General features: G+C 45.3%; 1 protein-coding gene across 1 annotated transcript; it reads left to right on the top strand.

The window, feature by feature from the left end:
- The first annotated feature begins 208 nt into the window (after positions 1 to 208).
- Positions 209 to 16601, top strand: LOC121638206 (malate dehydrogenase, cytoplasmic-like). The gene is made up of 9 exons (XM_041982829.1): positions 209 to 355; positions 1429 to 1527; positions 5703 to 5799; positions 9895 to 10070; positions 11472 to 11594; positions 12785 to 12961; positions 13049 to 13162; positions 15447 to 15536; positions 16162 to 16601. The coding sequence occupies exons 1-9, from the start codon at positions 353 to 355 to the stop codon at positions 16282 to 16284; spliced, it is 1002 nt and encodes a 333-aa protein (XP_041838763.1). The 5' UTR covers positions 209 to 352; the 3' UTR covers positions 16285 to 16601.
- Positions 16602 to 17130: the final 529 nt, after the last annotated feature.

Raw genomic sequence — 17130 nt, 5'->3', positions numbered from 1 at the left:
TGCACTGTAAGTGGTGCAATTCCACTACCAGCCACTAGATGTCACCACAAAGTCGCTTTCAAACTCTGCTAAAAAGAAACTTTTTAGAAAATCGTCTACCATTTGTGACATGAGTAGGCGCGGTTTGAATAGAGCGTTGCATTCTGGGAAAATGTGTTTTTTGACCATTTACTTGGGCTAAAAAGACAGCGTCCGTGTTTCAAGATGACTACAAGTCCCGTGTTTAGCGGAGGGAGTAAATTCACCGCCTGACTTTACAATACGCGGATAGAGGTGACCCTTCTGTCTAGTCCGACTCTAAGCAGGGAGAACAGGCACAGCAGAAACAAGCCATCTTCACCCGCTAGCAAAAATGGTAAGAACTGTTTCCACTTATGTCTAATTACTAACATTTAAATGTAATATCATCGACGCCATTTATCAGAGTGCTATACTCAAAGTAATTTAAATGGTATGATGTATAAGTAGTTGACATTGACATTTAATGTCAGTTTATGCTAAAATGCTCACATATTTCTCGGTGTTTTAATGTAGCTTGTGTGTGTGCTGTATTGATAATTAAACGCCTGGGACAGAGATGCTGCGGGCGGTTTGCTGCGCAGTTGCAGTGCGGAAATGTCGCAGGTGGTTGAATGAAGTCAGGAAGATGTAACGTTAGCATCGTGAGAAAGACGCGCAGGTTTGTTGTGAGTTGCTTGCTAGTCTTTGCACATCTTTATCCATTTTCATGAGGCGTCAGTGGCGTGGACTCAGCGGCCTCCTCTTTCCGTCTGCCAGGTTAACCAAGCAGGACAAACGCGTTCAACGGGACGAATCTCAGCTATAAAACCTACAGTTTAGACATGTAGTTACCTGTAAAGTCACGTTTCAGCCTGTTACAACATGGCGATTTATTAGTTCTGTATGCCCAAGAAACATCTTTTATTCGGCTAGTTTGCTTCGTGAATCGAACCTTGAATACGCACTTATTAACACTTACACACACTTTTCAACATGCTTCCCCATTTTCTTTCATTTGTTGAAGATGGTTAAGGAAATTTATCTGCTGACTGGGGGATTATATGAATGCCGAATTATAGAGGAACCTCGGCTATTTTCGATGCATTTATCAAACTGAATAATAAAAGTGCTCATGCTGGTAAGGTCATTGGACCTTATGCAATGTTTTTTCTAAATGGGGTTTGGTGGACAGTCACCTTCACGCAAAGGACAAAGTTCCACAGCAGGAGTCTCTAATAATGACCTTGTGAAGCAGCAGCCACACTGACAGGCTTTCTTCTTTTTTATCTACACTCCCTTACTTGGTTAGGGGAGCGGGGGGAATTACAATCATTTGTAGAGCAACGGTGCTTGTTACTGCTGCTATTTTCCACCCTTTTTATATCTAGGTCAACAATCCAAATGAGTCCTGCTCTTTCTCTCCCCCAGGCTGAACCGATCCGTGTTGTGGTGACCGGCGCTGCTGGCCAGATTGCCTACTCCCTGCTGTACAGCATTGCAAAGGGGGATGTGTTTGGAAAGGACCAGGTGAGATTCATCCTGAGCTATGATTATGTAACCTGCAGCAGGACCCTCTTCCCTCCAATACTCAGCTGGGCAAAATGTCACTCTTATATAACGGACTTACCATGAATAATGACTCGGCTTATGGCAGCGTAGCTTAGTGATGGAAAGGGGATAGGGGAAAAAAGAAAGACAATGGTCATGGAAGTAGTTTAAAATTAGAAGGAAAAAAATGAGGATTATAAGGCCAGGCCCATAATAGAGGCTATGCTCGGCTAGATATGAGAAACAACACTTTATTTCTACCAGTTGCCTTTGAAAATCGTCTTCAAATGTGTTTACTGCAAATTACATACAAGTTTAAACATCCTGTTCAAGTGATTTAAGTCAATAAAAAGATTATTTGAAACAGTAACTAGACTAGTTTACAGCAAGATCCAAATAATAAAGAAAATAAAGCATTGAATATGACTTGTAAAATAAAAATATATATATATGCATATTAGTCATAAAGTTTCAGTAAAACCTACTTCAGTAGATAGAACAGTACATGGTAAATACGTTGTAGAACATTTAACATAAGACAAGAGGAAAACATAAGCAGCCATAAAACTTTAGGGCTCCACATAGAGTAATTGTCAACCATGGGGATGTTTGTGGATGCAGTCAGTTTTTAATTGGTGCCTAGTTTTTTACTTTTTTGTATCCACAGTCATGAAAAGTTGCACAATAAGTATTTTGTTCTACCTTTCTATTTAAAAAGATGTTGTTTATCATTACAGGAAATATTCTGAAATGAATTTCAGGGGAATGCTGCTCTTTAAATGAGGTGAAATAATCATCTGAGGTTTTAATTTGTTTAACCACTTTGTGTAAAGCTTGAAAAACCTGATTCTAGGTAAGTGTTTTATATTGAAACGTGTTGAATGTCAGCTAAAGATCTTTGTGTTCAGTGTTGCTAACGGTCAATGATCTGCTTCACTGCAATTCAGCTGTTACCAGTTATCAGTGTGGCAGGTGTACACACTGTATGGAGTATTCTGTGCACCTTTTTCTATCCATCCATCCATTTTCTGCTGCTTATCCGGAGTCGGGTCGCGGGGGCAGCTGCCTAAGCAGGGAAACCCAGACTTCCCTCTCCCTGGCCACATTCACCAGCTCATCCGGAGGGATCCCGAGGCATTCCCAGGCCAGCCGAGAGATGTAGTCCGTCCAGGGCGTCCTTGGTCTTCCCCAGGGCCTCTTTTCGGTGGGACGTGCCCGGAATTCACGATCTTGTTCTTTCTGTCACTACCCACAGCTCATGACCGTAGGTGAGGGTAGAAACGTAGATCGACCGGTAAATTGAGTGCTTTGCCTTTTGGCTCAGCTCCTTCTTCACCACGACAGGCCGATGCAGAGTCCGCATCCCTGCAGACGCTGCACCGATCCACCTGTCGATCTCCCGCTCCATCCTTCCCTCACTAGTGAACAAAACCCCGAGATATGTAAACTCCTCCACTTGGGGCAGGACCCTATTGCAGACCCGGAGAAAACACTCCACCCTTTTCCGGTTGAGGACCATGGTCTCGGATGTGAAGGTGCTGATTCTCATCCCAGCCGCTTCACACTCGGCTGCAAATCGCTCCAGTGAGAGCTGAAAATCACAGCCTGATGAAGCCAACAGAACCACATCATCTGCAGAGAGCAGAGACCCAATCCTGAGGCCACCGAACCGGATCCCCTCAACACCTCGGCTGCACCTAGAAATTCTGTCCGTAAAAGTTATGAACAGAATCAGTGACAAAGGGCAGCCTTGGCGGAGTCCAACCTGCACTGGAAACGATTCTGATTTACTGCCGGCAATGTGGACCAAGCTCTGACACCGGTCATACAGGGACCGGACAGCTCGCACAAGCGGGTCCGGCACTCCATACTCCCAGCGTACCCCCCACAGGAGTTCCCGGGCGACACGGTCAAATGCCTTCTCCAAGTCCACAAAGCACATGTAGATTGGTTGGGCAAACTCCCATGCCCCCTCAAAGACCCCAAAGGGGGTGTAGAGCTGGTCCACTGTTCCACGACCGGGACGAAAACCACACTGCTCCTCCTCAATCCGAGGTTCGACTATCCGACGGACCCTCCTCTCAAGCACCCCTGAATAGACCTTACTGGGGAGGCTGAGGAGTGTGATCTCCCGGTAGTTGGAGCACATCCTCCTGTCCCCCTTTTTGAAGAGGGGGACCACCACCCCAGTCTGCCAGTCCAGGGGAACTGTCCCTGATGTCCACGCGATGCTGCAGAGGCGTGTCAGCTAAGACAGCCCTACAGCATCCTGAGCCTTAAGGAACTCTGGACAGACCTCATCCACCCCCCGGGCCTTGCCACCGATGAGCTCCTTAACCACCTCAGCCCCAGAGATAGGAGAGCCAGCACCACCTACCACAGACTCTGCTTCCTCATCAGAAGACGTGTTGGTGGGATTAAAAAAGGTTCTATTCTTTCCATCATCTCACAACGTCCGGAGTCGAGGTCAGCAGCCCCCCATCCCCACTGTACACAGTGTTGACGGAGCACTGCTTTCTCCTCCTGAGCCGCCGGATGGTGGACCAGAATCTCCTTGAAGCCGTCCGAAAGTCATTCTACATGGCCTCTCCAAACTCCTCCCATGCACGAGTTTTTGTCTTAGCGACCGTCGAAGCCGCGCTCCGCTTAGCCTGCCGATACCCATCAGCTGCCCCTGGAGTCCCACAGGCCAAAAAGTCCCTATAGGACTCCTTCTTCAGCTTGACGACATTCCTTACTGCTGGTGTCCACCAACGAGTTCGGGGGTTACCGCCACGACAGGCACCGACGACCTTACAGCCACAGCTGCGGCTGGCCGCCTCGACAATAGAGGCACGGAACACAGTCCACTTGGATTTAATGCCCCCCACCTCACCCGGGACATGTTTGAAGCTCTGCCGGAGATGGGAGTTGAAATTCTTTCTGACAGGGGACTCTGCCAGACGTTCCCACCAGACCCTCACAACACACTTGGGTCTGCCAGGCCTGACCGGCATCCTCCCCCACCATCTGAGCCAACTCACCACCAGGTGGTGATCAGTTGACAGCTCCGCCCCTCTCTTCACCTGGGTGTCCAGAACATGCGGCCGCAAGTCCGACGACACGACTACAAAGTCGATCATCGAACTGCGGCCTAGAGTGTCCTGGTGCCAAGTGCACATGTGGACACTCTTATGTCTGAACAAGGTGTTCGTTATGGACAGTCCATGACAAGCACAGAAGTCCAACAACAAAACACCACTCGGATTCAGATCAGGGGGACCATTCCTCCCAATCACGCCCCTCCAGGTCTCGCTGTCATTGCCCACGTGAGCATTGAAGTCCCCCAGCAGAACAAGGGAGTCCCCGGAAGAAGTGCTTTCCAACACCCCCTCCAAGGACTCCAAAAAGGGTGGGTACTCTGAACTGCTATTTGGTGCATAAGCACAAACAACAGTCAGGACCCGTCCCCCAACCTGTAGTCAGATGGAGGCTACTCTTTCGTCCACCGGGGTAAACCCCAATGTACAGGCGCCAAGTCGGCGGGCAATGAGCATGCCCACACCTGCTCGGCTCCTCTCACCGGGAGCAACTCCAGAATGGAAGAGGGTCCAGCCCCTCTCAAGGACAGTGGTTCCAGAGCCCAAGCCGTGCGTCGAGGTGAGTTCAACTATATCTAGACGGAACCATTCAATCTCGCGCACCAGCTCAGGCTCCTTCCCCGCCAGAGAGGTGACGTTCTACGTCCCTAGAGCTAGCTTCTGTAGCCAAGGATCAGACCACCAGGGTCCCCGCCTCTGGCAGCCGCCCAGCTTACACTGCACCCGACCCCTACGGCCCCTCCTGTAGGTGGTGAGCCCACGGGAGGAGAGGCCCATGTCACCCTTTTGGGCTGAGCCCGACCGGGCCCCATGGGCAAAGGCCCGGCCACCAGGCCTGGCTCCAGAGGGGGGCCCCGGTGACTCACGTCCGGGCAAGCGAAACCTTGGTCCTTGTTTTCTCCTCATCATAGGGGTGATTTGAGCCGCACTTCGTCTGGTCCCTCCCCTAGGACACCTTTTTTCCAATTTTAATAATCTGGATGATGATCAAATTACTCGTGACTTTTTTCTCTCTGCTGCCTTCTTGATGGACTTGGTAATTATTCAACATGCTGACATTTTTGTTCTCATTAGCCAATCATCTTGATCCTGCTGGACATCCCCCCCATGCTGCCGGTGCTGGAAGGAGTCGTCATGGAGCTGCAGGACTGCGCCCTCCCACTGCTGAGGGGTGAGTCCAGAGAGTCTCTGTTTGTTGATCTTAACAAGACAGGAATGCAGAATATTTATTTTTAAGGTTTCACATTCATTTGAAGTTTTACAGAAATATTCAGTCATGCAGCGTTTCCTTTGAGAAAGCCTTGGCTACGGACTGCAGCCAATGTGTGTGAGCGGGGACGAACGAGCACTGTGATTGGCTGATGTGTGGAAAGAGGCGGGTCTTGGGGGAATTTATTATTCCTCAGTGTTGCTAACGTAGCGACTTTGTGGCTCTATTTAGCGAGTTTTCAGACCTTCTAGCGAGTTTTTCTGGTTATTGGAGACTTTTGGAGACGGAGGTGAATGAAGGGCGTTTATCTTCCCAATGAGGAGCGGTGCTGGTCAGACCCTCTCATACGAGGCTTGGTCCTCTCGCAGCAGCAGCAGCTGCATTCAGACGATGTTCACCTCTGTTTCATGACCAGGCTGGAAATGAAACGTAGAAGCTGCTGCTGGATTATTCTACGCTGGCTCTCGTCACAGTAACGTCTGTTAATGAAGAGTGTGGAGGAAATATTTAAAAAGTTAAAAATGAAAACAAAATACACTTAAAAATTAACTAAAAATAAAGGAAATTATTGATAGAATTATTATTTTATTATGTATTTTGTTTGCTGTTCTAAACATTTTTAGGTTGTCTTTTTATCAATGTTTGCCTTTCATCCCTTGTTATAGCAGCATCCATTACAGCTCAGCGTGGATCAGCAAGGTAGAGCGGTCGTCTTGTAACCCGAGGGTTGCCAGTTCGATCCTGTGAGCCTGTGAATGTGTGTGTGAATGGGTGAATGTGATGTATAATGTGAAGCGCTTTGGATATCGTTCCAAGTACAGTAAAGCGCTATATAAATACGGACCATTTACCATTTATATGTACTAGTCTGATTATGCTAATTAATAATAATAATAATAATGGATTAGATTTATATAGCGCTTTTCAAGGCACCCAAAGCGCTTTACATTGTGAATCCATTATTCATCCACTGGTGATGGTAAGCTACGTGCGTAGCCACAGCTGCCCTGGGGCAAGCTGACGGAAACGTGGCTGCCAGTCTGCGCCTACGGCCTCTCCGACCATCACCGAACATTCATCCACCAGCGATGCCAACACTGGAGGCAAGGAGGGTTAAGTGTCTTGCCCAAGGACACAACGACAGATGACTGCGGGAGCGGGAATCGAACCGCCGACCTTCCGATCATTGGACGACCTGCTCTACCGCCTGAGCCACTGCCGCCCCATTAGCAACTTCTAGGACAGCCAATAGCTGCTGTTCTTACTGAGGAGTGGGAACAGCGGTTGGAGGAGCATCAGTCCCTGAAGCTGTTTATTTTATTTATTTATTTATTTATTTTTTTTTAACCTGTCTTGTCCAGCATCGTTGCAAACAGAATGATTGTCTGGCTGCTGTCTGGTGCTGGGCAATTTTACTCTATCAAGCAGGGATTTATACTACATGTATAAAGTCCCTCTTGATGAAAAACTTTATTAAATCAGACTCTTAATGCTGGACTCGACCGGAGGGGACAGAGAGAGAGAGAGAGAAAAGAAAGTAGAGAGAAGAGGGAGGGGAGAGAGAGGGACAGAAAGGGTGTGGGGAGTGCAGGTGGGGACTTGAAACATCATACAGAAGACCATGTAATCCATACTACTTACAACATATATAGCTAAGATCATCCTGGCCAGTAGGTCATTACACAACTAGTTGATAATAGTAACAATAATAATAATAAGAGTAAGAGTAATAATAATAATAAGAACAGAAATAATTAAAAAAAGAAACAAAATATGATAATAGATATAAGTGAAACTGCTGTATTCAAGAACACGCGCAGAGAAACCTGTGTGGATGTGTTGGAGAACTCGGCCACACGGCGACGCAAAGACTGTGTGGAGACGTTCAGGAAGGAGTGACCATGCAGAGTGATCATGCAGATGCCACCTCACTTGAACAGAGGCCAGAGTCAGGCCAGCGGTCCCGAGACCCAGGCCACCAGACCCCCCGTAGGCTACAGATCCCGACCGGTCCACAGAGACGACCACTCGCCCGCCCAGGAAGGCAGCAGCAGGAGACCCCAGCAGGAGCCGCCCCGCGGACCCAGGGCACCGGCCCCGGCGGGCCAAGGCCAGCAGTCCCCGACCCCCCCGGGCACCGGCCGCCCGGGACAGACGGGGCAGAGGGCCCGGGCCCAGGAGCGCAGAGACACCCCCCTCCCCCACAGGCCGAGGGCCAGCACGCCACCCGGGGGGACCCGGCCCGCCCAGACGGCCACCACCAGAGGCCAGCCCCACACCCCGAGAACCAGTCCTGCCCCCCCCCAGACCAACACACACACACACAAACACACACACTCTCCTTCCACTCCTCCATTTATCCTCCCACGCATACACCATCCAACCCTCACATACTCTGTCCTCCCACACACACACACCATCCTTCCACCATCCATCCTTCCACACACACACCATCCTTCCTCCCACACACTCACCATCCTTCCACCATACACTCTCCCACACCTATCCCATCCTCCCACACACACATCATCCCTCCACCACTCATCCTCCCACACATACACCATCCTCCCTCTCACACACCATTCATCCACCTTCACACCTCCTATACACACACACACACACACACCTTCCTTCCACTACCCATCCTCCCACACATACATCATTCTCCTAGCTGTTTATTACCAGGAACTACATGGACCAGTCCTACAATGTCCTGTGGGGAAAGATGGGGACAAAGATACAAATCTCACATGTATTTATTTAAAAGTTTTTTCAGACTTTTGACGTCCTCTGCCGCCGTTTTGCTCCCTGGTCCACCGCCATATTTTTCCCTGGCGGACTTTACTGAGCATGTGCAACTCTTAGCAGAGATAGGAAAAGAAGACGATGTCTCGCTCCGTACCCTCTACACTTCTTTTTTTTTTTTTTTTTTTGTTTGCTGACAATAGCAGATGGGTAAATTCGTTGTCGGCTATTTTTATTGTCACCAATGTCGACTAATCGTTGTAGCCCTAATATATAAATACGCAATACACTACTTTTGCACGTAACGTTAGAATTAATCCTGATAAACTGCTGAAAATCATGAGATTTATTGCATTTAAAAAGTAGTAATTGTTGCCCAGCACTACTTTTTAGTGAAGGAAAAAAAGTGTTTAACTTGCAGCTTGTTTTCTGAAAATCAGGGAGGAGGAATAATCTGCCCCAATGCAGAACAGATTCTCATTTATTCCTACCGCTATTGGCCTTTTAAACTCTGTTGTTTAACTCTGTTTTAAAAACCAGGGTCTTCTTTTTACCGTGTGTGTGTGTGATGTGTGCTGCAAAGCAAACTGGCCCTCTGTGTGAATGAAGTTTGTGTCTTGAAGTAGATAATGAAGCACAATGCATAATTCTCTAAATGTTGCATCATCATAGACATGAGAGCAGCAGGTCAGGAGGGAAACGTAGAAAAATGGCTGTTTTGTTTATGGAGATCAAAGACTTGTGCTGTAGCCAGAATTGAAAAGCTCTGGTTTCATCTGGAATGCAGCGCACCCCATTTGAGTGTTACTTGTCCTTCAGAAGTTCATTGCTGGAGTCTGCTGCTGTGTGCAGTAGGAGAAGGAGTTTCTAAAATAAGGCTTCTGGTTGGTTCGTGGTCCAGGCACCGCGGCAGCCAATCAGAGCAGTTGCAGGACAACAATGAACAGAGCAGAAATGAACCTCGACTGAAGTCCACTCTGATATCACTCAGATTACATCTAACAAGTTAAAATGCATCTTATTAGGTCAGCCAAGGCGGCAGGAGTTTATCTTGAAGATGGGCTAAGCTCGCTCTGAAATACTCTGAGAATAATACAGTTTTTAGTCTGAAATGACAAGAAAGACGAGGTGTGAAAGGTCTAATGGCACATAAAGAAGAATATGAGAACATGACATGATCAATGTGATAGGAAGTCTTGAAAAAAACGTGCACAGAAAGGTCTGGAGCTTGGTTCCTTCGTCTTATCAGCATGTTCTGGGCACTGATAGCGACAGAAAGCACATTTAACCCTTCCTCCCTTTCACCCACAGAGGTCATCCCCACTGACAAGGTGGAGGTGGGCTTCAAGGACATTGATGCCGCAATCTTGGTGGGCTCCATGCCCAGGAAGGAGGGGATGGAGAGGAAGGACCTTCTTAAAGCTAACGTGGCTATCTTCAAGACTCAGGGAGCCGCCCTGGACAAGTACGCCAAGAAAACCGTGAAGGTGACGCCTCAAGCTTCTTTTTTTCTTTCCCTTTTAAAGCTACTGTAGCTCCTGCTGGTTAATGCAGGAAGTAAAAGTGCTTCTCCTTTGACAAAGCAGCTGTTAACTCTGCTAGGCATCTTACAGCAGCAAATACGTAAATCTGGCCAAAGTTCTCATGAATGTGTTTGCTGTTATTTGAGGTATGTACTATAATGATTCCGTCCTCAACAGCATGACCTTTAATGACCCAAAAGCCCTCTGTGAGGCCCAGTCTGATGAAAGCCGCTGCCGAGGTCAAAGTTTCACAATCTGTGGAAAAAAGAAAACAGCTGAAAGTCAACATGGAGGGAAGTTTTGACTAGAAAAGAAAATTTCTCCACAAGTTTGTTTCTGATTGGATACGCCACCTGATCTAACGTTGATGCTTTTATAATGAACATAAATCCATGAACAACTCGCTCAAAGAGCCAAATTTAGCTTTATTTGATGTCTAGACCACTACATACGTTCTATAATTAGATTTTCGTGATAACTGATCATTATAGGTGGAATAATTGGTAATTAATGTCTGGATCAAGTTATAGCCAAAAGTTTAAAGTGATGTATTCTGATCAGATCCACAGAGAAAAATCCATCAATCAAACGGCTTTGTGGTCAAAGAAAGATTGTTCCTGTAGAAAGAGCTGAAAGCATGAGACTGGAAACAAACCAAGCCACTGGGACAGCTCTCCATGTTATTACATTTAGGGGATTAAAATGACCAAAGATGCTCCTCCAATTTACTAAAGCAACTAAAACCATGATTTTAATGATCAACAAGAAAAACGATAACGAGTTTTTCATGTGTTGTTGATCATTGTAACCTCTGTACATTCAAATAAACATCTTTTATTGTACGTCGATTTTATTTATTACCATTATTGTTGCAAGGTGGCCTTGAGAGTCTTGAAAAGTGCTTACAAATAACTATTATTATTATTATTATTGTTGTTGTTGTTGATGTTATCTTAAAAATTGTGAGGAAAGAGATGCAATGTTTTTTTAGGTAAATGTTTGAGATTATTTGTGTCAAAAATCCTGGAACAGAATAAATTACATTGTCATGTTAAGCCGAATCAGCAGTTTGTAGCTTTCTTATCAGAAAGCTGCACTAATCATTGCAGTGTATTAAAGTAAATCGTTAAATCCATTTTAAATGGATAAAAACTTTGTAACCGATGACGTTTAGGGCTCGTGCAGCAGAACCACTAACATTTTAAACCCTCACTGGTGTTGTATCTTGCAGCAGGAAGCTGTTTTCGGCCTGTTAAGGCACTTTTTCAGGACGTCTTCTCAGACTTGTGGCTGTGTGGCAGCTTGCCTGACGAAGCAGAGGTGCTGCCAGCCTGATGGAGTTTTTGTTTTGTTTTCATCTGTCAGGTTTTGGTGGTGGGAAATCCAGCAAACACAAACTGTCTGATCGCCTCCAAGTCTGCTCCATCCATCCCCAAAGAGAACTTCTCCTGCCTGACCCGACTGGACCACAACAGAGCCTGCTCCCAGGTACGCACTGGTCTTTGCTTTTATTTCTGTACAGCAGAGTCCAGCAGCTGTTTAACGACCCACTCCGGTGAAAATCTTGTTTTTCATGTTGTTCATGTCCATGTGGCATTTATCTGACGCTAGAGGACATATCTTGTGAAAAATGTGATCAAAATGACTCTTCCGAGTATTTCTGGATTTAAATCTTTGTGAACTGGGCAGAAAAAGGCGAGCTCAGACAGACCCGCATTTACACGTCAATTTACAGACACACCCTCATTTAAACCCACAGGGCGGGGCCACAAGTGTCTGCCCCGCCCTCTACGCCCGTTCCAACTCCACGGACGAAGAGATGACGGATCAACACGTATGTGCAGTAGCGGGTTGCTAATCGCGTTAGCTTTCATTATTTACTGTGAGAGAGCGATGGATTAGGCCAGCGTTTCCCAATCCAGGTCCTCGGGACCCCCTGCCCTGCATGTCTTAGACGTGATTTTACTCCAACACACCTGATTCAAACCCGTTACAAGCCATTCCTTTAATTCAGGTGTTAAACTAGTGTTACATCTAGAGCATGCAGGGCAGGGGTCCCGAGGACCTGGATTGGGAAACACTGGATTAGCTTTCTCTGTCATCACAACATAACACACACGTTGGTTTGCGATCACAACTCCGCCCACAACTTTGCAGCATTGCAGTGGGTCTTAAAACAAAAAGCATTTCACAGGAAAAGAAACATTATGGATCTCCTCCTGCCAGGAAACCTTTAGACCAACTAGACAATAGTTGTTCTTTCTTTAGTTGTTTTACTTGAAGAATTAAAAATGGGGAATATGCATGTCTTTTTTTTAGTCGTTGACGTCGTGGTTTGCCTATTGGTTCTTCACAAATTTGTCCATGTTTTGGTAGTGGTGCCAAATGTAGTTTAGTTAGCAATTTATTAATTGTGGCATTAATTAATTGCAATACCACAGTAAATTGTGAAATCAAGTACTGGGATCTCTATTCCTTTAGGCCCTTTGAGTTGTGTGGTGTGGTCTTTGTGGGTCGGGCTGTCATCAGGTCCCATCAGATTGGTATCAGGAGAGTTTGAAGCCTGGGCGAACACCTCAGACTGTGTGTTTTTGTGTTTTGGAACAATAAAATGACACAATCTTATCCATGCTGAGCCATGTCAAAGATTTCTTGCCCTTTTCTGCTGTAAACTACAGGTGGCGATGCGTTGCGGCGTGTCCTCCGACAAAGTGAAGAACGTCATTATCTGGGGGAACCACTCTTCCACTCAGTACCCCGATGTCCACCACGCCAAGGTCAATGCCCTCGGCAGTGAGATGGCTGCCTACGATGCTGTGAGGGATGATGCCTGGCTCAGAGGAGACTTCATCTCAGTGAGTCGTCCACCTTTTGCTGGAATTGAGAAAGAGGTTAGATAGGTGGAGGCTCTTCATTTACCCCTTCTCCTCTTCCTTCTACAGACAGTGCAGCAGCGAGGTGCTGCTGTCATCAAAGCCAGGAAGCTGTCCAGCGCCATGTCCGCTGCCAAGGCCATCTGCGATCACATGAGGGACATCTGGTTTGGCACTAAGGATGTGAGTAGGACAGACAGACGGCTGCCAGTTTGTTGGAGTTTGGAGATAATGACCATACACAATAGAAAATAACATTTTATAATTCCAGCTTTAACTGTTTTAGGAAACTTTATGAGCTTCGAGTTGCAGCTATGAGTGAATTTCTGTTGCTGCTGAACAGCAGGATCTCTTTTAAAATGTTTCCCCCACTGACTTGTTTTGTAGTCGTATTTGGCTTCACTGACTCGTATTGTAGTCGTATTTGGCTTCACTGACTCGTATTGTAGTCATATTTGGCTTCACTGACTTGTTTTGTAGTCGTATTTGGCTTCACTGACTCGTTTTGTAGTCGTATTTGGCTTCACTGACTCGTTTTGTAGTCGTATTTGGCTTCACTGACTCGTTTTGTAGTCGTATTTAGCTTCACTGACTCGTATTGTAGTCGTATTTGGCTTCACTGACTCTTATTGTAGTCATATTTGGCTTCACTGACTCGTATTGTAGTCGTATTTGGCTTCACTGACTCTTATTGTAGTCATATTTGGCTTCACTGACTCGTTTTGTAGTCGTATTTGGCTTCACTGACTCGTTTTGTAGTCGTATTTGGCTTCACTGACTCGTTTTGTAGTCGTATTTGGCTTCACTGACTCGTTTTGTAGTCGTATTTGGCTTCACTGACTCGTATTGTAGTCGTATTTGGCTTCACTGACTCGTTTTGTAGTCGTATTTGGCTTCACTGACTCGTTTTGTAGTCGTATTTGGCTTCACTGACTCGTATTGTAGTCGTATTTGGCTTCACTGACTCGTATTGTAGTCGTATTTGGCTTCACTGACTCGTTTTGTAGTCGTATTTGGCTTCACTGACTCGTATTGTAGTCGTATTTGGCTTCACTGACTCGTATTGTAGTCGTATTTGGCTTCACTGACTCGTTTTGTAGTCGTATTTGGCTTCACTGACTCGTTTTGTAGTCGTATTTGGCTTCACTGACTCGTATTGTAGTCGTATTTGGCTTCACTGACTCGTATTGTAGTCGTATTTGGCTTCACTGACTCGTTTTGTAGTCGTATTTGGCTTCACTGACTCGTATTGTAGTCGTATTTGGCTTCACTGACTCGTATTGTAGTCGTATTTGGCTTCACTGACTTGTTTTGTAGTCGTATTTGGCTTCACTGACTCGTATTGTAGTCGTATTTGGCTTCACTGACTCGTATTGTAGTCGTATTTGGCTTCACTGACTCGTTTTGTAGTCGTATTTGGCTTCACTGACTCGTTTTGTAGTCGTATTTGGCTTCACTGACTCGTATTGTAGTCGTATTTGGCTTCACTGACTCGTATTGTAGTCGTATTTGGCTTCACTGACTCGTTTTGTAGTCGTATTTGGCTTCACTGACTCGTATTGTAGTCGTATTTGGCTTCACTGACTCGTATTGTAGTCGTATTTGGCTTCACTGACTCGTATTGTAGTCGTATTTGGCTTCACTGACTCGTATTGTAGTCGTATTTGGCTTCACTGACTCGTTTTGTAGTCGTATTTGGCTTCACTGACTCGTTTTGTAGTCGTATTTGGCTTCACTGACTCGTTTTGTAGTCGTATTTGGCTTCACTGACTCGTATTGTAGTCGTATTTGGCTTCACTGACTCGTATTGTAGTCGTATTTGGCTTCACTGACTCGTTTTGCAGTCGTATTTGGCTTCACTGACTCGTATTGTAGTCGTATTTGGCTTCACTGACTCGTATTGTAGTCGTATTTGGCTTCACTGACTCGTTTTGTAGTCGTATTTGGCTTCACTGACTCGTATTGTAGTCGTATTTGGCTTCACTGACTCGTTTTGTAGTCGTATTTGGCTTCACTGACTCGTTTTGTAGTCGTATTTGGCTTCACTGACTCGTTTTGTAGTCGTATTTGGCTTCACTGACTCGTTTTGTAGTCGAATTTGGCTTCACTGACTCGTTTTGTAGTCGTATTTGGCTTCACTGACTCGTATTGTAGTCGTATTTGGCTTCACTGACTCGTATTGTAGTCGTATTTGGCTTCACTGACTCGTTTTGTAGTCGTATTTGGCTTCACTGACTCGTTTTGTAGTCGTATTTGGCTTCACTGACTCGTTTTGTAGTCGTATTTGGCTTCACTGACTCGTATTGTAGTCGTATTTGGCTTCACTGACTCGTATTGTAGTCGTATTTGGCTTCACTGACTCGTATTATAGTTAAATCAGGTTTTGCCAGATCTAATGGTTGAATTCAGTGTGATACTGGAAGCATCTGCATTTAACTGACTGAAGCTGTTTTTCTTTTGACCGCAGGGCGAGTTTATCTCCATGGGGGTGTATGCTGGTGGAAACTCCTATGGCATCCCAGAAGACCTCATCTACTCTTTCCCTGTCCAGATCAAGGTGAACCAACACTATATATGAATCGATGTGCAATCGATACAGGCTTGGTTTTTGGACATAATTTTGCTTAAAAGAAATTTAATGGGGATATTTTATTTTGAGGATCATGTACTTTTATTTCTTTACCTGCTGATTTCTCGTACTGCTGCTGTATTTTTGCCATAAAGTTGAGTCAGCAGATCTCACAAGTGTTTCTCACACTACTGCATCCTCATTTAATTTGTTAAATACATGTGGATTAGAGCCAGCTGTTGGGATGTTTAGTTCGACTGTAAAAGAAGAGACAGTGTCCCTTAGTTCACCAATTAAAGACTATTAATGTTTTCATTTGCATTAAGTTTGTTTTAACCCTATAATATTCAAACCAAGAAAAAGCTAGAGAAAGATTCCTTTGGACAATAATAGAAATCAGTGATTTTTTTTTTATGGTTGAGATAATAATAATAATAATAATAATAATAATAATATAGGAGATAATATTAACAATTTAGTAACAATAGTGAGGTGGTAAAAAATTGACTCACGGGTGGGACACCAAACACTTACTTTTGGGATTACATATCCAAACCAAGATGGCTCAGGCAGGTTTATTTTGCCAAATTTTAAATTTACTTTTCTTTTACAGAACAAGACCTGGAAAGTGGTCGATGGACTCCCCATTAATGACTTTTCCCGAGCAAAGATGGACGCCACAGCAGCAGAGCTGGTGGAGGAGCGAGACACTGCTATGGACTTCCTGTCCCAGTGACTGTCAGCCTTTGCTGGCCAACAGCAGCATTTAGATCCACTAAATCCTGGCTGTTCTCGTCTATGAAGACCAAGCCCTCCACTATTATAATTATCCGAGCTGGTGTCTGTGTGTCACCTCTGTGTTTGTGTGTATGCTTAAGTACACATTGGTGTGTCACTACACCACTTCATCAGGTTTACTCAGAACCTGTTCTCTAAATCTCGACATCCTGGCCTCCTCTGTCTGCAAGAGAATGTCTGTTGTTAGATACACAAACTAGCTGAGCAGAAACTGTAACGTAAACTCTTACCTTCAGTAAAACAACAAGAAACTGACGGACCATCTTCTGCCTCTTTCATGTGCCTTTTAATGTCTCATTATCTCCACTTTATCTTTAGGGTTGAGCTACATCATCATAACTCACTACAACACCACCGAGGTCACAGCACAGCCCGAAATACATGTTCATAAAGCAGTTATACATGTATGCAGCGTAGAAGGGGTGAAACAAGTAACAATCTTCAGCATCTTTCAGCGGCAAAGAACCTGCTTTACAAATTTAAATGGACAAATAAAAAATTAAAAAGAATTTAGGGTTTCCATTCCCTCCCCTCAGTTTCTTGCAGTAAACGATTTCAACCACTAGGGGGCAGCATTAATCGAGCTTTGATGGTACATGTTGGTTGATCAAACCTTAAAAGGAAACTTTTATTTTTTTACAGCATAAAGCATCAGTAATGGTTATTATTCATTAGCAGTTAAAAAGACTGTCCACGGGAATGACCGTTAGCTGCAGCGAAGCTGAAGAAGCCTCTGACTGAACAGTCTTGATCATCACCTTGAGTTGAGGATGTGCAATGCTTT

This window comes from Melanotaenia boesemani, chromosome 4 (genome assembly GCF_017639745.1).
Source record: "Melanotaenia boesemani isolate fMelBoe1 chromosome 4, fMelBoe1.pri, whole genome shotgun sequence".
Taxonomy (NCBI): domain Eukaryota; kingdom Metazoa; phylum Chordata; class Actinopteri; order Atheriniformes; family Melanotaeniidae; genus Melanotaenia; species Melanotaenia boesemani.
This window is presented reverse-complemented; position numbering and strand designations above follow the sequence as displayed.

Coding starts and splice junctions, on each gene's coding strand:
- LOC121638206 (XM_041982829.1), top strand. Junction 13,163..15,446: donor TCTGGTTTGGCACTAAGGAT/GTGAGTAGGACA, acceptor TTTTGACCGCAG/GGCGAGTTTATCTCCATGGG. Junction 15,537..16,161: donor CTTTCCCTGTCCAGATCAAG/GTGAACCAACAC, acceptor TTTCTTTTACAG/AACAAGACCTGGAAAGTGGT.